At 40.9% G+C, this 25,758-nt stretch overlaps 1 protein-coding gene across 9 annotated transcripts in view; it reads right to left on the bottom strand.

Annotated features, from left to right (window-relative positions):
• nrxn2b (neurexin 2b) overlaps window positions 1–25,758 on the bottom strand; it is a 665,374-nt gene that overhangs the window by 327,752 nt on the left and 311,864 nt on the right. For 7 of the 9 annotated variants that reach the window (XM_084343882.1, XM_084343879.1, XM_084343881.1 and 4 more), the window contains 5 exons: window positions 22,160–22,183; window positions 13,745–13,906; window positions 5,691–6,129; window positions 3,727–4,110; window positions 1,193–1,396 (listed from right to left, as the gene is read on the bottom strand). In XM_084343882.1, the coding sequence (XP_084200008.1) occupies window positions 1,193–1,396; window positions 3,727–4,110; window positions 5,691–6,129; window positions 13,745–13,906; window positions 22,160–22,183 (1,213 nt within the window). The remainder of the gene's footprint in view (window positions 1–1,192; window positions 1,397–3,726; window positions 4,111–5,690; window positions 6,130–13,744; window positions 13,907–22,159; window positions 22,184–25,758) is intronic. The other 2 variants (XM_084343880.1, XM_084343876.1) reach the window with 1 other exon arrangement.

The raw sequence follows: 25,758 nt of genomic DNA, 5'->3' as shown, positions 1-25,758 counted from the left end.
AAGGAGTAGAAAGAAAAGAAAGAGAACTAGGAACAGAGAGTGGAGTGGCCACCTTTGTTTATCCCAACGCCCCCCCTTCCTGTCTCTATGGTGACTTAAACTCCCAAATTCCAGGGTGCACCTCTGTCATGCTCCTCCAGGTTCACTGCTCAGGAAAGACTTGGGAGTATCCTGAGCTGGAAGGTCATACCCATCTTCCCCAGAGCGCTAATATTCACTGCAATGAAATTTTAATAAGTCAAAAGGTCTGCGGTCCTGCAGCCAGTTATTTGAGAGAATGCATTTACCCATTCCATTAAACCATCCATCTTACAAACCCTGCTCTCTTTTTTGCTGATAGTCTCCCCACTATTATTGCCTTTAAGACCTCTTTACACCCTCATCTTCTTGGAACTCATCCCCTAATTACTTACGATGTGGATTCATGTCTCCTCTTAGCACTGCCTCTGGGCAGAAGTAGAGCCAACTAGCCCCTCAGCTTACTCCAGAAAAAAGGTAATAGAGCAGAACCGTAAGGGAGAGCAACACAGAAGCAAAGCCACCTCGAAGCTTACAGAGACAGGATAGTGGGTTAAAGGCTCAGGGTCAGGCCAGGGATCCCGTTAGAGATGGAGCTTTTAAACAGGGGGAGGCGCTATGGAACTTCACTGGGAACAAAAAGGAGATGAATGTAGAGGGGACGGGGTGGGGACCAGCGGTAGAAGTATATGGAACAGAAATGACTTCAGGGTTGTTCGCCACAGAGGCAGAAATAACTGTGTACTGGGGATACAGATTTTTTTTTTTTTTTTACTTTGGTCTTCTATTCCTGAAGCAAGCACTTTATCAGTTTATGGAGGAGAAGTTTCTGTATTTGTCCCTCAGTTTTCTCAAATAAATGGCTTTTGAGCACTCTTGGCATTCCTAATTTAATCCAATGGACAGTACATAAGCTTCCTTGTCAAATTACTGTACTTCTACTTTACTTAACTTAAGCTTGCTCTGTCATGCAAAGCAAATCTGAGGGACAAATTTAGAAGCTTTTCCCCACCCAACTATCTGACAATGGAGTAATGGTGTAAAACTCAAAATGTCAAACCATCCTTCTATGTTCAGCAGTACACGATGCTAAAATACAGAGTGAAGATAGGGAGACAAGGGATGGGAAGGGAAAGGTTAGCAGGGACATCCACAATGAATCACAGCGGTTTACCAAGGTTCACGGTGAGCTTGATGCGGCCTCCGTCCAGCTCCAATCGCAGGGTGTCCGCTGACTCTTTGGAGGTGGTGGCCATGAGCAGGCCATACGCCCGCTGTGACATGAAGCGCATTGCCACGTCCTCGGCCTCCGTGTGCATGGTGACCGGCATAATGATCTTCAGGTACATGCTGCCATCATAACTCAGCACCGTCGCCTCTGGACAGGGGTGAGGGAGAGGACAGATGTGGGTGACACATTACAGGAGAGGATGCGCATATAGGTAATGACTCAGATGAATCCAGAACATGAGCATGGGATAGGACAGCTCTGTATCGACAGCCTCTATAAAATTTAATGTCAGTTCAAATGCAATTAAAATGAATTAAATTATCTTTGGGAAATCTTCCTGTCTGATATATTGAAAACCCAGTTTCACAGAACAGTACATACATTTGTCTCATTATATAGGGGTGGCTACATACCTTGGGATTATATGAGATAAGTTTTTCTTTCTCCGTTTTTGTTTTTCAAGCTTTTCAGTTGTAACCAGAACAAAGAAAAACCCCTCTATTTGTCAAACTGTGTCGATTTGGGTGCCATATTTGCAAGATGAGATCAAGGGAACGTTAAGTAAGAATGATGAACAAAGCCATAGGTGTCTCATCACAGTGATGAAACTAAATTATCAATCACTGCTGCATTTCTCAGGCATGTAAGAGGATTGGAAATTTTGATTTCAGCATGTAGACTAAACCCCTAGGCCTTTGTCTCTTTTTGTGTTTATGTTATTGCTCCTTTATGTTGTTTGCCATGTTGCTGTGAAAATGAATATAATTGTCTTCATCTGTGTCAGGCTAATATTTGGCAGTGTGCAAAATGATATACCCAGGACTCCCATTTATATTTTTCATCAGACGACAAATATACCACCCAAAGCATAGAATCAAAACATTCATTATATGGGAAGAAATGAAAGCACCAGAATTACTGAGAATGAATCCCATATCAGACTCTTCTCAAGCTTAGAAAATGTCAACATAAGTGCAGCTGGTTCCTGAGACATCCTACTCCACATTAGGCACAGCCGTAGTTATTCTCTCTAGAATCAGCCATGCCATAAATAGACTGCTGTGTGGAGTGACAGTTCCCTGAGCACTGCTCTTATTTTGCAGTGTAGGTTGATGTGTGGTACCATAGGCTAACATCTGCCAGTGCCACAGGGTATTTTAAATGTTGAGGTATGTGTTGGTCCACACAGTGGACTGAACTGTTGTCCCTTTCTGTCAAAATGGGGGTGCTGCTCAGAAAATGTCCATAGATGTTTACACATAGACACCACATGGGCATATGCCCTGTTGGAATTTGTAAACCCAAAAAAGTTTTTAGGAATACAATTACTTTTTTTACAATTACTGGCACAGATGGTGGCCTCGATTCCACACAGTGGACCAACACACCTTGCCTTCTTTTACAATAACTCCACTTAAATAGAAATGTGATACAAACCCAGTGCAGCATTAGTCAAAAACCAAAAATGCTCATTATCATCGTAACGCCAGATCAAACATCATCAGTTATTTTACTGTTTTATGGCTTGCAGGCACCAACCCTATGGGGTTTCTTTCTCTATTCAATAAGACTGGTTGTACTTACACTCTAATTAATCTATGCACAGAGATATATGTAGCTGGATTTTAGAAAAGTGCCCAGATTGACATCCATGCAGTAACACAAAGCTCCACTAGATGGCAAAAGAGCATTACTGAAACCATACCTGTCATCTGAGCACCCAAAGACAAAACTGTTCAAATATCCCCCTTCAAAATAGAGACATTTCATCCTCTACCTCCACTGTCCTGATTTGAATCCAATCCCTCCTTCCCTCATTACCCTCCTTGTCGCTCAAAATCCCATACTGTCATGGCTCACTCACCTCACGGACGTGCAAAGACAAACCATGAAGTGAGGCGCCTCCAGCTAATTGGAATGAATCAGACGTTCGTGGTGCTATTTGACTAGCTCACCTCCCCTCACTGTGGCATATATGCCACCTGGGTTTGCGTGACTGGCACAGATGGTGGCAGTAGGCCTGGCTGCTCTGCCACACTGCCGCTCCTCTCAGAGCGTCAGCCTCGATTTCCCCCCACAGCTGGCAAGCCCCTAATGCCACCCAGCCTCCGGTGGCGTTCGGTTCACACATGGATCCCTGTGGGGCTCTTACTCCTACTATACAGCAGCTGCTTGGTTGTATCGAATACAAGGCAGCACGTTGTCAAATGCTCATTTTACACTTCCTTTCTCCCATACAACATTAACGATTCAGCAGCTTTTTATTGTTTCATATACTGTTCATATATACTGTAATATATGATGGTTTGGAGCCATTTTTTGCTACATTGTAAGGTTATTGTGTCAATGTGTGTGTCTTGTTTGAGATGACACGGTGGCATTTATTGTGTAAATTATGTATAACACAACATATCTGTTCATGAATCCTCTATTAGTGAAAGTATAGTTTCCTTTCCCTTCAACATTGCCCTACTCACCTATCTCACAATTGGTCCCCAGGTATCCGGTGCCGGTGCAATCACATATGTAGCGGTTCCAACCCTCTTTGCACAGACCAGCATTGCCACAGGGGGTGCTGCTACACCGCTTCTGCAGTTCACGGGTGCAGAAACTGCTCACACCGAGCGCACTCTGGATCTCAGCCAGACGGCGGACATCGCGACTCTTGCCATCTATGAAGAGGTCGCGGACGCAGCCTACATAGCCGTAGTTAAGCAGCGCAGTCCAAACCTCTGGCGGCAGGATGAGGTCCGACTTCAACTCGGGCAGCCCGCCCAGGTACATATCGCTGTCCAGATCCAGGATTTCACTGCCCTCTGGGGAGCTGAAGGGCATGCTGCGGCTGTTGACTGAGATCGATCCTAAAGACACAAACACAAACAAGAACACATGTTAATTATTCAATACTGAAACGAAAAAATGTTGTGATGTGGTGGCAAATGGATACATTGATCTAACCATAGCTGGTTAGTGCGTGTCTGAGCATAAATCCCGATCTTGTATTTAGTACGTGATTGAAAATGTGTTTTAATGACTCAAAGACACAGTGCAAATGATTGAAGAAGTGTTTTGTCTGGATAGGTGAGTGAGTGAGTGGGTGGGAGGTCAAGTGGCTGAGTGAGTGGGTAAGTGAGTGAATGGTTGGTTGGGAGGAGCAGTGAGTGGATAATTTAAGGACATAGAACATAGACAAAGGGACATACAGGAGACAGGGAGAGTAGTAGACGAGAGCAGAGAGTGTGTGTGTGTGTCTGTGTGTCTGTGTGTCTGCGTGTGTGTGCGTGTACATGTGTGTCTCTGTGTGTGTGCATGTGTGTGTAATGTGTCTGTAATAGGCTAAATGGAGAAGAAGGGAAGCAGAATGCAGCAGGGAGTGGGTGAAACAAAAGGCCCTCTCTCTTTCTGTGATTAACGACTCCGTCTTAATTTTCTATTAAAAGCCAATTACAGCAGGAGCAGCAGTGAGATCACATGCACGTCCGCGCACACGCACACGCACACACACACACACACACACACACACACACACACACACACACACACCCTTCCTCATTATAAGACGTCATTAGGGAGAGATATAATGTCCAAGGTGCTCACCCACCTACAGACCATTCATCAGACACCACACACTCAAGCATGCAGATGCTCCTGTTTGTGCCCACATACAGGCATTGGAACACAACAAACAGGTATGGAAATAAAACCTACATTCACAAATACCAGTAGACACATCATTGATAGTAGGCGTAACCATTTCTGAGCTTGTGTTTTGACCTGCTTGGATGAGAATGAAGAGCTAGGTGATTTTAGATTTTGTCAAAGCCAATTCAGTCTCCTTTTCTGTGACTGACAAGTTTATGACAGCATCTGAGTCCTCTGTATACAGTGAACCAATCTGCTGCCTAAAGAAGAGAATGAAATGAAGAATGAAAATTAAATAAATATGTTCATGTTTAGTCCATTTGTGGATTTGTAAAATACTTTGAAATGAGCAACAGATAGCCTTGTGAAAGGTAATTGCAAAGCAAATAATAAATACAGCCAATGCTTGTCAGTCAAGATATAAAGGATATTTTTGTTTAATATTTTATAAAAACAGAACTGTCAGAATACAAGATGACAGTGGATAGGACATATTTTTAAGTCCTCGTTAATTATGATACCACCAAAGACCTATTTAACATGTACAAGTAACATTTTTCCAACTTAGCTGTTTTACTCAATCCTACAGAATTTCATAATTAACTGATGTGCTGCCAATTATGAGGTTGTTGAATTTTTCACAGGTGAATGGAAAATAAATTGACATGAATCTGCCTCTTGATGTGAAACTGGATGATGAATGTGAACAAAGTCATCATTCAAAAACATTGCAATAAACAGTCAAATTCAATAAGACGAGTTGTCAGTCTCAATATAACAAGTATAAAGCACCCCTCACCTTTCCTCCCTTCCCTCTGGAAATCCACGTGGCACCATTCCCCGTCATTGACCTTCTTGTTGCTGGCCTTCAGCTTTGTTTTTCCAGAGCCCATATCAATCAGCAGGTACAAATACCCGTCCAGCAGCTCCATAGCAAAGTAATCAGTCTTCAGCTCCCTACCGGGCTTCTGCTCTTTGGGGCCCTGAGGGCGGCCATGGCTGAACAGCAGGAGGCCGCTGGGCTCTGTAGTGCGGAAGTCGAAGGAGATAGATCCCGTCTTCTTGGTGTTCCACTTGGGCAGGGAGATGTAGGATTCAGGGGTCTCAAAGGTGACGGGGTCCAGAGCTGCCACGTCCTCGCAGCGGAACACCAGGTCACCGTTCAGGGTTATTTTAGGGTCACGCTCGATGGCTAGCCGTGACAGCTCCAGCTTAAAGTCGTTGTTCTTGTACACCACCTTGAAGGCATAGAGGAGAGCGATTGGTTACATGGATTAATAATTGGATTTGTGGACTTTCGTATAACCTAAAAACAAAATGCGGCTGCAACAGAGGACATTCTGTCCATAATCCTGAGAGCACGCAGATGCACCCTAATTGCCCAAATCAATTTAATGTGTCAGTTATAGTGGCTGCTGGGAAATCTTGTCAGCATGTGGAAATGATGAATCAGAACTTGAATGAAATACATTCTTTTCTCCTGAACAGCAGTGCAAAACCAACATTGACACAACATACACAGGCTGCTTTCCATCTCCAACCCACAACCCCCGAGCACCAAATTTAGGTCAGGTGAGTTCTCAGTTCTCATTCATTGACTGTGCTGACGTCTGTAAGTGTTTGGGGTTTTGTGGGTGCACAACATGCTCAGTGCATAAAGCTAGGATCACCACTGTATAAACTCTTAACTCCTGGTCAAATCCATTAAGTGTACAAACTATTTGTCGGACAAAAACTGTAGCTCTGAAATGTCAGTATATGTGCACGATAAATGGAAAAAAATCAAAAGGCTCCAGGGGACATTCAGACCCAGGAAGAAGTAAATGTTGCCTACAGCCTTAATGCAAATGTCTTCAACAGCCTTTGATGAAATATGGTTCCATTGTTTCAGCTCAGAGTGTGTGTCTGTGCCTCACTGTGTGCATTCATAATGGATTAAGTGCTAAAGGCAAAGTAAATTACCCTCGTCTTTCATAATTTTAGCTCTCCTTTTATTTGTTGAACGCTCTGTAGACCACATTTTGAGAGGTCGTCCTCAAGGTAATAGTGTGCCGCAGCTGAGGTCTCTGTTTTTGTTTGTGTGTGTTTTCTCTCCTGATTGTAGCACTCTTCATGCTCTCCCACACACCCACACATACTGGTTGACAGGCAATGGAGAAAAAAAAAAAGCCATCTCCTCGTTTCTATCTTTGTTTTTTGCTGCTGTCACAGCTACGAGGTTAAAGAAATTGTCCTGTTCCCGAGTATAAAGTTCCAGGTTTGATCCTGACAACAGATGTGTTCAATTGTCACTGAGTGAAAAAGCTACCTGCCCATTGTGTTTAGAACATAACACTTCTAGATAACCATTAATTTGCAATCCTTTTGGTTAACAAGGTAAGTCAACTTACAGAGATTAGAAACGTATGAGATAACAGTCCCCAAAACACTTTAAAAAAAAAACAAAACAAAACAGGATTTAGTTGTAAGGAGAGAAAAAGGCACAACTTGGATCAACCGCAAGCTACACATTTTTCCTCCATTGTGCTTCTTAAAGAATGCATACCTAGTTTGATTATGCCTATAAACATCTTCCTACCCAAAGTACAAAAAAGAAGAATAAATGCCAAATTATTGTCTGTGTTAAGGCACCATTTGGTTTTGTTTGCACTGGCCTGTTTTCATATTTGAAGCACCGAAAGGCTCGTCTTGTGCGATGCGGCTCACTGTATTGGTTTTTTGACTATCTAATTTCACCAGACTGCTGCTGTCATTCCTCATTGTCTTTCACAGCATCTCTTTCAAACGCCCTCCAATCTACCTATTTTTTTTCACATGTAAGCACACACTTTCTCCCTTTTCCTCTCTCTCACCCTCTCTGTCAAACACCACACCTACACACAGGCACAGAATGAAACATATGAACACAGATAAGCTGGGTTATTCCTGAACTTAAGCCTCCTTTGGTTATCTCCTATATTGGCCACGCTGCTACATGTACTGTACACCTCATAATGTCGTCATTAGCAGAGATTAGTCCTGGTAATTAACTATGATAACGCTAAAACTGGCAGTTAATAATGTGCGAGCTCGCTTGGCTTAAGGTTTTAGAAAAAAGAGGGGTAGGTGAAAGAGAGAAAAGGCAGTGGGAAGAGGGAGAAGATTTATTTTTATTTTATTTATTTCAAGGTATTTATTTTTGTGTACCCATGCTGCTCTGTCTACAAAAATGCAGCCTTTTTATGCTTTTTTCCCCCCTTTTCTTGAAGAGGCGCAAACACTAGTGTCTATACCTGGGTGTTTTGTTTTCATCAGAGCTGATTAAAGCCAGAGCTGGACAAAAAAAAGAAGGGTCTGCTTGAATAATACTAGGTTCAATGGCAACAGTTTTCCATTCTATTTGCTGTGGTATTCTATTTTCAAGAAGATGAATCCTATTGTCATCTTTGAACGCTTGACATTTCATTGGCGATGAAATTTAAACATATACACTGATGCTCACAAGTGGATGAGCCATTCAGTTTTGAAAACTGCATGGGCTCTTGTCTAGCATTATCCGCGCTCCTTGGTACAAACCTAAAATGTCAACCGGGAAAAAAAAAGATGACCAAATGTAAAAGACAAATTGCTGATGTAGGAATATGGCCTGCTAGCTGGGCTTTAGACTTTAATTCTAAATCAGGACAAGATTTGACAGCGCCTGTAATGCAAGACAGTGAACAGCCCATATTTACATGAAGACCAGCCATAGCTGCATTAGGCATCACAAGAGGTCTTTCAACAGACTAATCAACACCAAACAATGTATTTCTCTGAGATCTGGTCTCTTCGTCATTAATGTGCTCAAAATAGTTGAGTAGGCAGAGATGGGACGTCACAAGCACAATGACAGATTATCATGAGAGCTCTCAATGTGTCACTGATGTCAAGATTTCTAATGTCTGAGGGATTTTGTGCAGTCAAACGTATCACCAATGAAGGCAGGCAGCCAGAATTAGCTTGCTGTAAGGTCAGCTGTGATTGGTTGTTGATAGTATGTGATCTTCATCTTTGTTCTGTAGTTCAAATGGCAGGTGGTACATGACAAACATGTTTGTTATTGCTGGGCAAGTTCAGTGTAATTGTGAACCTTTATTCTTAACACTATCATCTCTGATGGAAATTTCAGAGCTTTGTATTAGGTTTGATCCAAGCAGCTGCCCTTGTTAGTTTAAGTGTGTGTGTGACCGAATTTGCCTTGTTGTTTCGTGTGTTCGATTTAACAAGGGCAAGACATGAAAATGCTGTTTTAGCCAGTCATTAAATATGTGACAAGCTACCTTTTCACAGTCACTTAAGTCCTCCAGTGTGTCTAGCAAGAAAAGAGGAACAGCCAGGGGCATCAAAAAGCAGAACTCAATAGAAGATGGCAGAATACAAGGGAGATGTGTTTATCAGTAAGTAAGGCAGAAAACAAAGGTAAGAGTCGGTAAGAGCAACACAGAGGAGCACCAAAGTGTGTGAGGCATGCAGGGCCTCGTGCTGAAAGGTGTATCAAATAATCAGTGCCTCTGTAAAAGGCAAAGGACCCAGACAATCTGTGCTCAGTCAGGGGCAGGTTCTGCATGCACGTGTTGACTCAACATCTAGACCATATGTCTTTCATATCGTCAAACCCTTGAGGCTGTCTGGCTTTATACAGGCATTTGTAATATGTCCTTTTCAGTATTAGGAGAGTAGGTCTTGACAGGTCATCTAATGAGCCAAGTCGCCCACTGCAGTAAAGCTCACTGGCTTTGTCCACTGATAAAAAGGCCACTCTGAAAGATTTAAAAACTTTGAAATCCTGAGAAGAGTTAATACTGTCTAGCAACACAGTCTTTGTTGCCTCTTTATATTTGATGACCATTTCTGACTTCTGACTTCAGTGATCTTTTTAAACTAAGAACGCACATGGCCCCGACATGGCCTGTGAGCTTTCTCACTGATCTAACAGCAAACACAGGGCCGAAGCCTTCTTCAGGGTTAACTCCATTGATTTGTTTTGACATTCAAAAACTGCTAATCTAAAACGCTGCAGGTCAGCAGTACAAAACTAATCATTTTTACCTGATGCACTGTGGGTTTTCAATGTTCAATGAAGCCATATACAACCTAATAAAGCCTGCTTTTGCACAAGAGTCACATTTGATTCATAGACAATCCGTCCTTTGACATGTTTATTTTGTACCTTCAGCATTCGTATACACTGCATTGATTGGTGTTGCCTTGGTGATTAGGGGGCGCAACTGAAAAGGGCATAGGGCAGGCTTTGCAGCAGTACCCTTCCAACTACGAAGTCTCGAATGAATGGTGACTTGTAGGTGGGGTGTGAGAGGGGGCGATGGACAACACCAGGAGATTTTATCGCACAGCAAAGGTGAGACTAAGAGGAAAGTGCAGATGAGGAGATCGAGCATCAGTATGAAGTTGCGAGGGCAGGAAAGGAGCGAGAGTGAAAGAGTTGGGGCAAGGAGGAGGGTGAGAGCATTCATCCAGTGCATGGAATCAGTCGAAGAAATCAATTTTTAATTTGGCCGTCAGGATGGCAAAGCTGGCGTGCCAACAGTGCTACCATGGACTTAATTACACAAAACTGCCCCTGAGAAAGGGAAGATGAGAGGCAGGGGGAGGTGGAGAGAAGTGATGAGAGAGGTGGGAAGAGTGAGGAAGACAGGCAGGAGGGGAGAGGGGGAGGGAGGAGTGTGAAATGGGCGATAGCAAGGTCACTGTCTGGGAGAGAGACTGAGAGGAGGAGGTTGTGTTGGAGAGACAGATGGTGACGTGCTGAGGAGAGGGATCTGTGGAAACAAGACTGGGGGCTGAGGAGCAGAGACACCCGATTTCACACCTCACCACTCTGACTGGGAGCCTAGAAAACACACACATACATCACACAGTGTATGATCATAGCATGTGGGTGACTTTGAACACACCCGCACGTACACACGTGCACGCACGCGCTCGCACGCTCGCACGCACGCACGCACGCACGCACGCACGCACGCACGCACGCACACACACACACACACACACACACACACACACACACACACACACACACACACACACACACACACACACACACACACACACACACACACACACACACACACACACACAAAGCATATCAAAACTTCATATGGCTTCAGTGCCTCTTTTGGTGCCTTTTTACTCTTCCTCTGCTGTGCTCTTCCTTTGGATTTGTGCTGCCTGGAGGGTACTGGCCAAGCGTATCAAAGGCGTTTGACCACGGTGGCGGCATGAAAGCCTCGCCCCAGACCATAACACCACTGATAATCCGAGCTGTGCCACTGAACTAGCACAGGATGAAACACACCGCTGTCCAGCCCCCCAACCACTTACTTTCCTCTTTTATTTCCAGCTACTACTGCTTTACCTGGCTTTCTCAGTTGCTCTCATTGCTGGTTTTCCCAGTGCCTTTCTGCACGGTTACCTTTCTGGCTGAGTTCAGCTGATGTAGTCATTAGAGCTTGACTGCAGCTGAAGTTGAACCCATAAGACTCAAAAAACCAGTAAGCTGCAGCTTCTAGTAAGCTCAAGTCTGGATCAAACACTATATCTTTCTCACCTGCAAACACACCACCAAACTAGAGGGTCTGGTATTGAGTCTTTAATTCATTACTTTAAGTAAAAAGGTCTTCAAATAGAGCAACAGACACACGCTTGCTATACTAACATAAAAGGAGTATGATAGCTCTACATAGGCAGGAGATTTCAAACAGGAACTATTTCTTCTTCAGTGCTAATCTCAGAGCCATACTGTACATAGACTGTTCCCCTTGGCCGCACGTACCTGCCTCCTGCTGTCAGGAAACACTTTCCCTTGATTTGAGGAAAACAAGATTTTAAGATTTATGTACTTCTACCACACAGCGTTTTGAAACGTGTTTTGCAGTGCTGACCCAAACCTGAGCAGCTAAATGAAAAATGCAGCCCTTGGCAGAAGGTCAAACATGAAAGCTGGATGTCGGAGGTTGGCTGTAACACTACTTCTCTCGTGGATTTGTCTGGAGCTTCAACCCTTCCGATCTCAACCACATCTCACCTTTACCTCAAAACTTTCACTTTTTCATTCACTTTCCTTTTCTTACTTTTGTTTGCACTGGACAATGCACATTGGAATCTGTACCTGGCAAATGCTACTCCACTACTCCTATAAACATTTTAGCTTTTTACTGTAGTACTATGCACAATGAACTTGCTATTTTCTCTCTTTTCGTAGACTATCCAACAGTCTTAAATGCTCTGCGTTCCAACCATCTGCGCTGATGTCACTTTTACAGCTCTTTGCTCACATTGATTTTTCACGTTCACCTTTATTTGTTGCTGTTAGCTCTCACCATTGTCTGTTATTCTACTGTTCACACCCCCCTACCCTTCCCTGTGCTCCGTCTGTATGTTGACTGTAAATTCAGCCTTGTCTTGATGAGAGAGAGGATAGTTAAACGCCTTGGGAAGTTTAAGACCCACTAGGGATCCTTCCGATAGCAACCCAAATAATGAAAATGTAATTCTGCAGGCATAATTAAGTTAGAGATAGGGCGATTACTGTGCAATCCATTAAAAGTGATGGCAGAAGTAATTACTTATTCAATCAGCGTAGTTTTATGAGGAAATGCGATGGCACCATGTTGCGTCGCCTCTATACAAGTCATTACATTTACAAGGGCATAATACTTTAAGCTGTGATTGGTCCTCTTGACAGCTTGTTAAGCTGTGAATTAAAGCCCTGGTGGGTTTTTTTTTTGACAAAGTTGAGGAAATAAAGTTTTTATAAGGCAACTGTCCTCTACATATCCATCAATAACTGTGTGTGGTATATTTGCATGCCTGTGTATAAATCTTAATCTGTCTGTGATTTTCTAAAATCTCGCTGTGGTGTGTGCAATTCCTGTGGATGTGTATGTTTCTGCAGTGTGGTAAGGATGAGAGGTGGGAAGCAGGGAGGAACTCAACACTTAGAATACATACGGGATATTGTATGTCTGACACCTCCTACAATCAAACATGGGCGTTATATCAGCACAGATTAATGATTCTAATGTGAGAAGAGAGAACAGAAATGTGTCAAACATGTTGCTGCATCATTGTGACGTGTGTATGATTTCTTCAGTTTGCTAATTTTGTTCAGAATAAATCGTACCAATGGTGTTTTGACACCGTTTATCTGATCTGAACGAGTGAGAAGTAAATTGAAAAAAAAACTGTGCCCACACCTTGCCATGGCGTGGATGACTGAACATGATATTTTAAATTGATCACACGCTGCAGGCAGGTCTGGGCAGAATCATTTCCTCTGCAGTTAGTGTAAGACTGCGTAAAGACTGTGAAAAACTTAAATACAACTAGAAAGCAATCATTATACAAACAAACTCTATATCCTTTATACAATGATGTGTTGCACAAAGTGGTGGACCTCGCCCCATCCCGTCTCATGAACGACCAAGCCTTTCTAGGATGCCCCTTTCATACCCAATCATCACTATCACCCGTTACCAATTAGCCTGTTTACCCGTGAAATGTTCCAAACAGGTTTTTCTTAGCAATCCACAACTTTCCCAGTGTTTTGTTGATCCCTGTCCCGCCTGGTTTGAAATGTGTTGCTGGTATTAAATTCAGAATAAGCATACATTTACAAAATCAATGAAGTTGATGACATAACAAACATAATATTTTGTCTGTAGAATGTGAGCAATTGAGTATATATCAAAAAGGATTATCAAATTTAGTTTTACACAGTCCCAACTTTTTTCCAGTGTGAGAGCTAGGTTGCATGTTTGACCAGCTACATACAGTACATTATTTATTCACAAACAACACAGATCCACTCACATCTTTAAGGCAGCCCATGAAGTTGTTGCTGACTGGTGATCCGGGCAGGTCGGCAGTGTTGGGGCTCCCTCCTATGTAGAAGAAGTCATCAGAGCCCAACATGGTGTAGTCCTCTTGGGTGTATCCAGTGGTGGTCAATATACCATCCACTGAAATGGTCACCTGGCATAGGCATGGCCCGAAAGAGACAGATGAAAAGAAGACAGAGAGAGATAGAGAGAAAAATAGAGAAGGGAATATAGATATAGAGAGTGATGAAAGTGGAGAGAAATTAGAATGAGGAGGAAAAACAAGGAAGAAAGTGGATTAAACACCAATGATGGTTGGGGCTGTCCCCTATGTGGTATCGCTTGGTTGGTTGCTTTTGGTGCTAGTCAGACTGGGGGATTTCACTCTAGAGTGCAGTTGCTAATCACTGGTAGAGCAACAATCCTGATTTGGTTGAGTAATGACAAAAGTATGCTTTAATTGTATCCCACACTGTGCACTCACTATATCCCACAACTGGCTCCTTTGCTGAGCCCAGTTCTTGCTCAAGGAACAAACAGTAAAAAAAAAAAAATCCTCTTTCAATATCCAATTTGCCTCAAGTCTTGTATTTTGTGAAAGGTTACACATTTGGTGCTGCACGTTTGATCGCTAACAGAGCAGAAAGCGCTGAGCGGAATCAAACACACAGCCTCAAGCTGATGATACAAGATAGTGTGGATTGAAATATAGAAACAAGACTTAATATCCAAAAAATAATTTTAAAAAAACGTATAAAGGGTATGTTTCTGAGGCTCCTCCAGGCTTTTTTTCTGTGAGATAGCTGTCTGTTTTTTGTTGCTTTTTTTTTTAAGCTCAAATCATATTTTGATGTCTGTGATATCAAGTCTCAGCCCCCTCATATTACTGAAACACGTCTTAACCTGATCAAAATTAGTTTAAACCTAAAATATGACAGAATGTGTGGAGAGTATTCTTGCATAAGTTAAATTTGGCTAATTGTATGATATTGTGGCTGAATATTATATCAGTGCCACAGCTATGCTGCTATGTTGACTTCTTGCCAAATAATGCTGTTTGATTTGGGTGAGATTGTTGCAGTTAGTGACCAATTTATTGTCTAATTATACTAATAGAGCGGGCCTGGGCAAAAGCGAACTACTCTGATTCAACATCTGCTATTCTGCATAAATGTACACAGCTTAAATACAGCACTGCAGGGAACCGTGTACACAACCATCTGTTTTTCATTACCTTTCGCACACTCAAAAGTGATGCTAGCACAAACTACCATCATTTCATCTGAGGAGCAACTCTACATTAGGTAAATTACAATGAGATTTTGCATATGGCAGTGCTTCATTTTGCTTGTTGAATCTACCACACTACGGAATGTTTACAGCAGTTTTGATAAGCATTAGTTAGCACTCATATATATATATATATATATATATATATATATATATATATATATGTGTGTGTGTGTGTGTTTCTTAGTTTGTTTTAACACATCTATCAAGCCTTAATCCTAAAGAAAATAAAAACAAAGACTATTAAAAGACTCAGAGAAGGACCACGACAGCAAAAATTCTTAAGCTGATAGATGAAAAGAAATCTTAGCAACTGCACTGAACAGATCAGTCGCCCCAGCTGAGTGCTCATCTTCGCTTTTTCTTTATTGTTTTTTCGACTCCTTTTTTTTTCTTCTTTTTTTTTTTTTAGACGTACTTCCCTTCTAACAGGGCAACTCATTTTTATGTCTGCTGTTGCTACTTGGTGAGAAAGAGCTTGTTTTGATCTAGCATGAAGAATCTGCAGTTGAAAGCGCCGGTGTGTTGGGGTCATCTTGAACATCTCAGATGGGGCTTTCAGCAGGGCAACTTCATCTATTCCATAGTGACGAGAGACGTTCCTTACAGGTGGCTAAGGAGGAGAAACAAGGGGGCTGGAAGTCTCACAACTTTACAGACTTTAGAAAACACTTGTGCGTACTTTGGCCAAAACCATCTACACATGGCATGACCCGTTCTCGAAATAAGGAGATAGCATGGACTGTCAAAAGGTAAAGATATAGCCTGTTAAGTTTTTTTTTAATTAAAATAGTGAATAGAAAACACCTAAATCTTTGATGGTCTTTGAATTTTGGTGAATATTTTATGGACTGTAGTTGATGGTACATATTCAGGGCAGGATATGATCATGAGGGCTAGCATTGGCTAGCTGCCAGACACCTATGAAGTTCCCAGCTAAAGAGGCGCAATTAGACTTTAGCAACGTATTTGTTATGTCCTTCTTCTCTCCATCATCCCAGATTTCACCAATGTCATGTTTCATGAAGCTTTTAATATGGTGGGTTTGTCAGGGGAAACCATATTATACTTATGGATTTATTGTGTGATTAGAAGTTGGACCTAGACAGCAATTAAAGACAAAGACAATATGACAAAGATCTAAAATCAGCACATGCATTATTAGAAATAAATCAATTCAAAACAAATATCCAAGTATTTCCTCTGAGGTGACTTTGTAATTATTCACAAGTGAGCAAGCCTTTGCTTCAAGCAGACTGTACCTTCATCCCACTGAACAACATTACAAACCCTTGCATCACTGGCTTGGAGAGGGAAAGGGTGCTGATATCACAGGTTGATATGTGAAAATACCCTGGGGGTCCTGGCCTGGCTGCCATACTGTACAATTTGGACGAAATCCAAAAGCGTTCTGATCTCAAAATGTTTTTGATTTTGGTTGCTGGTTCTTTCAGAGTTGCTTTATTTAAAATTACTTTTTTTTCAGCATTGAGAAATATGGCTTGAAATAATTTATAAATGTAGATATTTACTTCATCTTGTCACCAAAACAAGGCAGGTGGTCATGTGGTACTGAAAAACCAAGCCAAGTAAAAACAATCTAGATATTCTGGATCTGTCTGTCGGAGTGCTCATCTTTGAGATCCCAACTAGTAAACATGACTAAGGCATAGTAGCAGACACAGCAGGCCACTGAAACAGTAAAATTACTTCAAAGCAAAGTTTCAATTTGATATAGCATAGTAATATCTGCAGGTGATACTATTCTTAGTGTTTTTCCGTGTTTTGGACGTTTCTGGGCATCAGTGTATATGTGTAGCCACCAGCCAGTAACAGCATCAGGGCTCGACAGTATGTAACAGAGTAAGGTTACATTGCTCTCTCCTCTGCTCTGTCTGTGTCATGAGCTGCAGGTGTATGTGTCTGTTTGACCAATGGTGGGGAATTAATATACGCACATACACAGTGCAGCAAGGCAAACAGCAGAGAGGATGAGGTGTGAACTTTGGCTGAATTAACACAAAATCCTGCCCTGCAGCACTTCCTACAGGGTTATGTGGAGGAGTAAATGCGTCTATTTATGTATGTAACCACCCTGAAAAGAAATGATGAAATAAGGTTTTGTTTCTCTGATTCAATGCTTTGTTCTCACTAATGCTGCTCCCTCTCTCATTCAATCTTTGTGATGTGTGATCACAGTTTCCGTACTGAAACATAGCCTAGTGTGATAATCGAAGAACACCTGACAAAAACAAAAATATAACAGGCTAATTAACACATTCCTAGCAAATAATATCTGCTCTACTTCCATGGAGATCTCCCTTTTACTTGATGAATTAAAAATATAATTTACAAAAAACAGGACGACACATGTAACATAAAGATATCGATATTGATATATTAGACACAGACTGTTCACAAGTCTAGATTGTTCCGCTGTGAGGAAATGGGTTGTATCATGGTGGTTTGTTTTTAAGCTCTCTTCTTTTCTCATGATCCACCAACTACCTACAGAACAGCAAAGCTTTTCTGGGAGAGGGTTTCACCTGTCTTGTATGGTGAACTAGAATTGTTCTTTGCATGAAGTCCTGGGGTGTACTCACTTGAACGTGTTACTGGCTCATTGACCGTATCTGGTTCCATGACTGCAGGCTGATGACAAATGAACGCTCTGTGAAGTCGATCTGCCTTTCAGCAAGTAAACACGGGTCAACATGATTCCAACTGTGCTGGGGATTATACACTGTCCAGTATCAATGTATGAAATGAAGACAATAACACTAAACTTGAGATAGGGCTGCGCAATATTGTAAAAAAATATTATTGTGATTATTTTGACACACATTACGATTGTTATGTGATTGACGGTTAGTGGAATGCTTATTTTTGCATTAAAATTTTAATCGTTACCTAAAAACTATTAAAACCATAATTGAATGTGTTTGGGTCTGCACCAAACAAACATCAACTTACATCTGGAGATCAAGTTTTGTAGGCCAGGACATCTCTGCAGCACTACAGAACTTCATTATAATGTTGTTTTGTCACACATTTTACCTTTAGTCAAAATATTGCAGCTTCTCCGATTTGGATATTGCACTCGGCCATGTAGCAATTTTAATAACATTTCAAAAATAATGTGCAGCCTAAACTTGAAATGACAGGACTAATCAGATACTGTATACAGTAAAATTGTGTTTTATTGCAGTGGAATTAAATTGTTAATCATGTGTGCTTGTAAATGTATCTACATCAGGTCTTGCACACAATTTCCAACATACTGGGGACTATCACAGCCCGTCCACTGCCTTTACTGATTTCCAGGAGTCTGGTAGCAACTTATGTGCTGACTGGAGTAGAATTTGAAAAAAGAAATGAGCAACAGTGAGCAAAAGGTAACAAACATATAGCAACCCCTACTTCCATAAAGGAGTGGATCAAAACAAACCCAGGTGGTACTGAGGGGCTGGGGAGAAGTATCAAAGCGAGTCTTGAGGCTTACGATAGCCATTTCCCCAATGTGAAAGGGAAAAAAAGAGGAATTTTACACTTTATGGTATTTGAAGCTCTCCCGTCAGACCTTCAATGAAAACAATGGAAAATAGCTTTGTGCAAGTTACTCACTCTCACGGTGAACACATTTGCTATTCAGGGGAGCAGATCATGCTCTAACTTCAATTCCCAAAGGCAGTCCAAATTTGGAGCATCCAACCTTCACTTTCACTGGGAGTCTGTAGTTTCTTTGTCAGCTATTTCTGACATGTACAGCACAGTCTGTCTCAGTACAGATACCTATCAGGACCTTATATTTAACACCATAATCTATGCAGAGAGAAGGCAACAAGCTTACCTTGAAAGTGTCCACTTACCCTTGTTGGCACTAAATTTGATTACCATCAGAGATCTTTTGCAGGGAGAAACAATGTGTTAAATTTTGGAGTAAGAATGTTAAACTGACTCCTCATTAGCTCAGGACAAAGCCAAACCGCAGAAAGGAAGGATGTTTGAGAGAGAAAGGGAAAGAAGGGACTCCCATCCAGCGGTGGATGTTGATAGATGTCTGGCAGCTTGTCAATGTGTATAAGTTGGGCATAATTTATTGTGGCAGGGGGATCTGTGTTTCAACACTAAACATGGAATCTGAAGTTTGGGAAGCTAAAGCAGGAACCTTTGAACTAAGCCTCTAGGTTAGTAAAGACATAAGGGAGGATTGGGAAGCCTGGGGCGAGTGCTGTTTTGGCAACAGTTGTCAAGGGGATGGGGAAGAGAAAGTGGGGTGGGGAGTTATTTTGCTGTGTGCCGAGAAGAGTTAAAAAGGGTTGGAGGGTGAACAAAATCGGTTAGTACTTTTGTAAGTAAGGGAAAGTCAGACACAAAAATGGTTGTTAGTACAGTTACAACAAAGGTTTGATTCAAACAGTAGATTAGTAACCATGTTTTAGTAAATTTAGTCAAAAGTCAAAGTGAGTAGGTGAGGATTCTTTAAAAGTCCTCTGCAATTTGATTGCTCAAACCAGGTCCAGATTTGGACTGAATGTGTTATTTCATGTGACAAGGGTTTGTTTTGGTTAAGAGGAAACAAAATGAACCCATCCAAGCTAACAGGGTGACACACAAGCCATGCACTTCGATGGAAAGATGACAGGAAGAATGGGGATGGGGGGATTCCATTAGACACAACACAAACAGACCACCTATCAAACAAAACAAATAAACCATCTGGCAAGATGCAGCAAAATGGGGAAGTAGTGGGGGAATACATTTAATTGCAGGGCAACACAACACCAGACAAATGGGGAAAGGAAGAGGGCTTTCAATGTTAAGGTTTTCATTTGGACACGGATGCAACAGAAAAACCCATCAAGACACGTGTACAACAGACTGACACGCGCTGGGCTAGAGCAGCATTAACACCCTGTGAGTATGCTGATGTGAAGGTGTTCTAGCCAACAGAAACATGCATACAGGGTGCAGGAATACAATTACTGGGTACTGTAACGTTGGGGGATGGATGTGGGACAGGATGTGAACTACATCATCAATCACAGATGAAATCAACGGAAATGAGAGGGTTTTTTAAAGAATAGGGAAAATTGAGAGAGGAGAGAGGACATCTCTGTCTTGGTGAATAGAGAAATTAGTATTCCAATGGAAGGATGCACTGTTTCATCCCTGCCCTCCATGCTTTTTGGACACAAGAAATTCTGTACTCAGTCATGATTGCAGTTCTCATCGTGCCATCACTCGAATTTCACCACAGTATTTATGATACGAGTTTAAAATTGCTTCATCACTTTGTCAAATTTGGCTGAGGCTGAGTGAGTCACGGCTAGATACAGTGGCTTTCTGCATGCTCACAACAACTTCTCTCCAACTCATGTGTTATGATGGATTGGGCAAAGTTATTCCTCACGGCATCGATTCTCTATTCACCAAGAAAATGGAAACATGTCTCTCCTCCTTACTTTTTCCCCCTTTTTTTGTTTCAGCAAGATATGGTGTGAGGTCATTATTCATTTTAGTAAGTTAATTTTGAAGTTAAACTGATAGAAGTAAAATAAATAAACAAAATAAAATAAAATTGAATAAATAAAAAAGGCAAGAGAGTGTGGCTAACATGTTTTATGGCCATATAGATTAGATTAGGACAATTGATATATGTATGTATATATGTTAGCCATGATATATACATAAACATATATACTCAATGCAATCTGTATATAAAAAACATCAAAAGAAATTGGGAAGGGGGTCAAGTCTCTTCATGCAAGGGGTGAGGGCAGTAAAGTATAAGAAATATAAGTAAGTGTTAGTGTTAATGAGGGGTCGATCGCACACAGTTCAGATTTTCCCAGGCAGTTCACTTTATGGTCTGTATCAATGGGCAGAGAGCTTCATTTATTGATTAGAACATCCAGTGAAAGCAAGTAAGACTGATGGCAACTAAGAATCTAGCAGTATACATCACAGTACTATAGTAAATTCAGCCTAATGACAGTTTTTTTTAAATAATTATCCTGCAACAGTGTTAGAGTCTTAATATTTTAGACATTAATGTCAAGTTATTTTGGCAAACTTCCCCCAGTCCGCCGCTTAAAAGTGCAATAGCCATTTTATTTTCAGTAATGAGCCTTCATCAGTACTCTCTGTTTGATTTCTGCACCCAAGTTCAGGGGACTACTGCCACATTAAAGCACTTTATCAAGTGTATACATGTGTGTAAGAGAGTGTGTTCAGGTGCAGGTCTGGGAGCAGCTCCATCTTGCTCATAAATCAGCCTAAGGCCACTAATGGGATCAAGCCCTCATTTGAGGCCTACTTTACAGTGAGGGCTTTGGCCACTAAATCAAGAGTTGTAAATACTCTTCATGACTCCATAAACCACAGGATGGCAAGCCTAGATAACAGGTCACTCCATAACAGGCTGAACAGTTCCAACTGAGGCAACAGAGCATGTTGGTCTCCCAAGTGCCATTCCACTCATGTTGTTAAAAAGTTGGGCAGATTAATGATCAAAACCATTTTTTTTTACTTCCTCTCACTGGAGTTGCCATAATAGGCTAACTGTCTGCTCGGGAACTCTGCTGTGTACGCTCACTTCATAAGGTTCTTTGAAGAAAAAATCAGGAGGAAACAGGGATTAAAAAAGTAAAGGTAAATCTTAATACTTTTCTGATACTCAATTGAGAAAATATCTTGCATTATGATTCTTTATTTCTTCATACGGATAGTATTTTGAAGTAAAATTAAAAATATATATATAACCAAATAAAAAGGGACAAAATAAACAGCAGAAAAAACAAACAAACGAAGAAAAAATTCTTAAAATCAAAATTTCTGTTTTTTCTGTAACTTTTTAGGCAGACCTCTTTGATGAAAACATACGTTCTTTTCAGGAAAGGGAAGAACTGGATGGCAATAAAAAGCAATAACATATATATATATAGAGAGAGGGCTAAAAGAAAAACAGAGAGGTGGAGTTTTTCAGCTACCTTGGAATTGATGGCGGATACTTTCAGTAAAGCAAACAGAATAGAAAGAGGTAACGGAAAACCCAGGGCAAACCAAAGTATAAGACAATTAGAATGATATCTACCATATAATGCAGTTTGTTTACCATAGCGTGTCCAATGCCTGCGTGCTTCAGGAGAAAACAGGGGGAGGAAAAAGAAAAAAAATAATGACAAACCTTAAACTCAAGAAAACACACCTCAAACCCAAAAAGTGGGAAAGAAAAAAATAGAAATCGCCTTTTGCAAAACCAGCTTCTCCTTTTAACAGCAAAAGCAAAAAATTGTATGTAATAGTAAAATATAATTTAAAAGCATATGTATTTTTCCTATTGTTTCTATAGAAAAAGAAATCCAATAAAGAAATAAAGAAAGCAACTGTGTAACTATCTTGTTTTAAAAGGGTAGTCTAACAAATAAAAACATAAACAAAACTGAAGGAATAAGGATAACAATACATTTGTTAGTATGTAAGTCGCAAGTTAAGTAGAGAAAACAACAGATGGTTCACATTCCGTGAATGACACAGTGTTAGTCGTTGAAATTATAAAAGGTAAGGGAAAAGAAAATTCACTAATGAAAAGAATCAAATTGGAAGAATTCTGAAGCTTGTTGTTAGTAAAAGAGACAAGAGTTAGCAAATCAACTTCCACAGAGGGGGTTTGGGTAGTTTTGATGGGAATGTTTGTTTTAAGTGGGAAAGGGAGTGAGGGAAAGTATTCACTCTGAGAGGCTAATCTGGTCACTGGGCTTGGCTGGCAGTTGGGTCTAGTCCATTTTAAAATGGCGTTCTTTGGTACTGGGCGTGGCCAATCATGTTTTGATGACTCGAAAAGGTGCAAGTCACTAAGAAAAGGTTCTCCAAGTTGTTATTAATGAGCTACTGTGATATATGAAAGAGACAACCAAAAAGATATTGTTGCATTGTAAAAATTGACAGTAATGGTAAAAACTACAGTGTGTTTCCAGTGTACAAGGTGGTGATGTGGAATAATCAGTGGCGTTTAAGAAAACAGAATCCATGTAGCATATTCTTGAGCATGACAGAACAAGATAGAGAGAGGGCAGAAAGAAGAGCAGAATGATGTCATTGAGAATTCTAGTATCGACAGCATCCTGAAAAAGAGAGAAATGTTCATTTAGTCATTTACGTCATTTCAACAATAAAGAGCAATGCTTGCAGTCCCTGCAAAGAAAAAACATTCAAACTAGACCATGAAATGGAAATAAATCAGTCAATCAATAAGGAAACATGTCACACATCTTACGTCAGTCACCTCAGTGTCAAATAATATCTTTTGAACACCACTTCACTTCAAGGCTGAACTTCACTTTGTAACTCAATGCTTCCAATGCATCGACGCCACTGTGTTACTGAAGCTCTGTTAAAGCAAGTTAGTTTAACCAACATTTAAAGTTACAGTACAGGAACTAAACAGTTTGGTTACAAACAATTGGAAAAATCTATGGTGCATTTCATATGACAACTGCCAGGGTAGACATAGCAGACAATTGGCATACTGTGTTCTCAGTTTGTGCCTCTCAAACACACGTAGCTACTAGTAGATTTAGCTTTTGCAAGTCTAAAATGTTTGGATCTATACAAATCATGAAGGGGCCATATTTTTCATTTAAAATGGTAGCATTCACTGAAAAGGAGACAAGTTTGCAGCTATGTATGTACTCAGAAGATCTTTATTATTTGGAGCATTTGCCTTTTTTCAGAATGCTGACAATTTCCATCTTAAAATACCATCTTGCGCATTTGTTGTACAGTATATGTGGCATTGAGCAGTGAGAGGGTATAAGATCTATCACTGATATATGCCCTTACTTTTCACTCAGGCTGGAGCGGACATCTAAAGGACATCTTATATCTTGATTTCAAAGCTGACATGGTCAGCGACTGTGTATGACTATATTTGACACCAAAAAATAATATATGGTGAACCTATGGGGTCATACTAGTTTGGAATAGGGCACTTCCAGATTTAATTTGTCACTTGGGCTGTTAAGACAGAACATATTTTACATAGTTAGAATTTTGACTACAAATTCACAACAAAACTTGAACTTGCCATCTTGATGTTTAATGTTTGGGGTCCACATTTGGTTCAAATGTTGTGCAAGTAACTCTCTATGTCTGCCCATGTAGTATGTACAGTAGATACAGTTCTGTGGGTGTTTTTTTTGTGTGGGATGGATTACTATGTGCTGGTGCCATCTATGTGGGAGTTGAGTGGCACCCATAAACAAAGTCCTCCTCATGGGGCTAACTGGCCGATTTAAAGCTTCATGTCCACCCACACTTTGTTCCGGGGTCATGGTAAACTGCTCTCACCTGTCACCCACTTTGTCTAATGAATCCTCCTAATCCATTAACTAGGTAAATATGATTGAATGGTGGGCGTGATTTTGCATATCCACACCACACTGTACTCCCATGTATCTGAGGTTACAAAATAACAACTATAACATCAAAAGCGGATATGACAGGAGGCTATGACAACTGGGAACCTGACAATGATTAATTAAGTTAAACAAATGTACCCTTACAAAGGTGACAATGACTGTAGGCTTTTCAAAACCCACCGAAAGATGGACTGCGATACAGCAGAGGAAAAGACATGAGAGACCACTGAGTGCAACATTTTGAATTCTGTAAGTTTAAGATCCCTCGCAGGCATTTGATGTCTGGATGTTGAACTTATCTCCCCATCAGTTCTTTGACAGAACAGCCCTGGGATGGTTGTGAAAAATTAATCCCTCAAAAATTGCTGATGATCTTTGAAATGACACGATTAAGTGACTGCAGGATGCAAAAGGATGGGTGATGGAAAAATGAAAAGAAGAGATTACATTCGGACTCGTGTCTGCATAATCTTGTATAATGAAAGAACATCAGTGTGTCAGTCACAGTACACAGATCTGTGAGAAAACAGTATAGGCATTAAAGGAAAAAGGGAAGGTGTATTTTGATTTTCCTGAGCAGGTTCTGTTAAGGGTAAAGTTTGCAGTATAAAGACATGCATTTTTCCATTGTTACACCGTTAAAGTTGTTCTTTGTTACTTTGACTTGCATTTGACCGTTTGATTTGTTCATGTGTTGCAGGTGTCTTCAAGTGTAGATGTTGGAACTTCATTATGATTTCTTGTTTCAAATTTATCAGCACCATAATTACCCAACAATTCCATGAAATAAGGTAGACACAGGGAGTTAGACTGCAGTCATGATTTCAAGAGTAAGAAGTAGAAAGGGCTAAATGAATAAAGTGCCAGATGAGACAGAGGAGTAGTGGACTGAGCCACTGTGCCGAGTGATGTGGAAAAGTAGAAGTGTTGAAGATCTAGAGGCGTAGCTATTATACAAGTCAGACTTTTTACTGCAGGCTTGAGAACTTTAAGTACTGCTGAACTGGTGCGCCGTTGTCAAGATCAATCATGCAGAAAATTGAAGTTTTGTTCTATATTTGTTTTCAAATGGTAGACAGAATGGTCTGGTAACTAGTTGGTTTAAAGGGTTTCCGTCGTAATTTCCCAAATTTGTTCTGCTCCAACAAGTTCAAGAAGGAAGTGTGCACAGCTCTAATGCAGTATGGATATACTGTAGGTAAAATGGCATGACATCTCCCAAAATAGCAAAGCATATGAGATGAATCCCACCTAATCTTTCTCAGAAAGCATCCCAGGATTTCAAACCTGTCTC

This window comes from Pagrus pagrus (genome assembly GCF_965226575.1).
Source record: "Pagrus pagrus genome assembly, chromosome: 22".
Classification (NCBI taxonomy): Eukaryota; Metazoa; Chordata; class Actinopteri; order Spariformes; family Sparidae; genus Pagrus; species Pagrus pagrus.
Note: the sequence above shows the minus strand (reverse complement) of the source record. Positions and strands in the feature narration are given on the sequence as shown.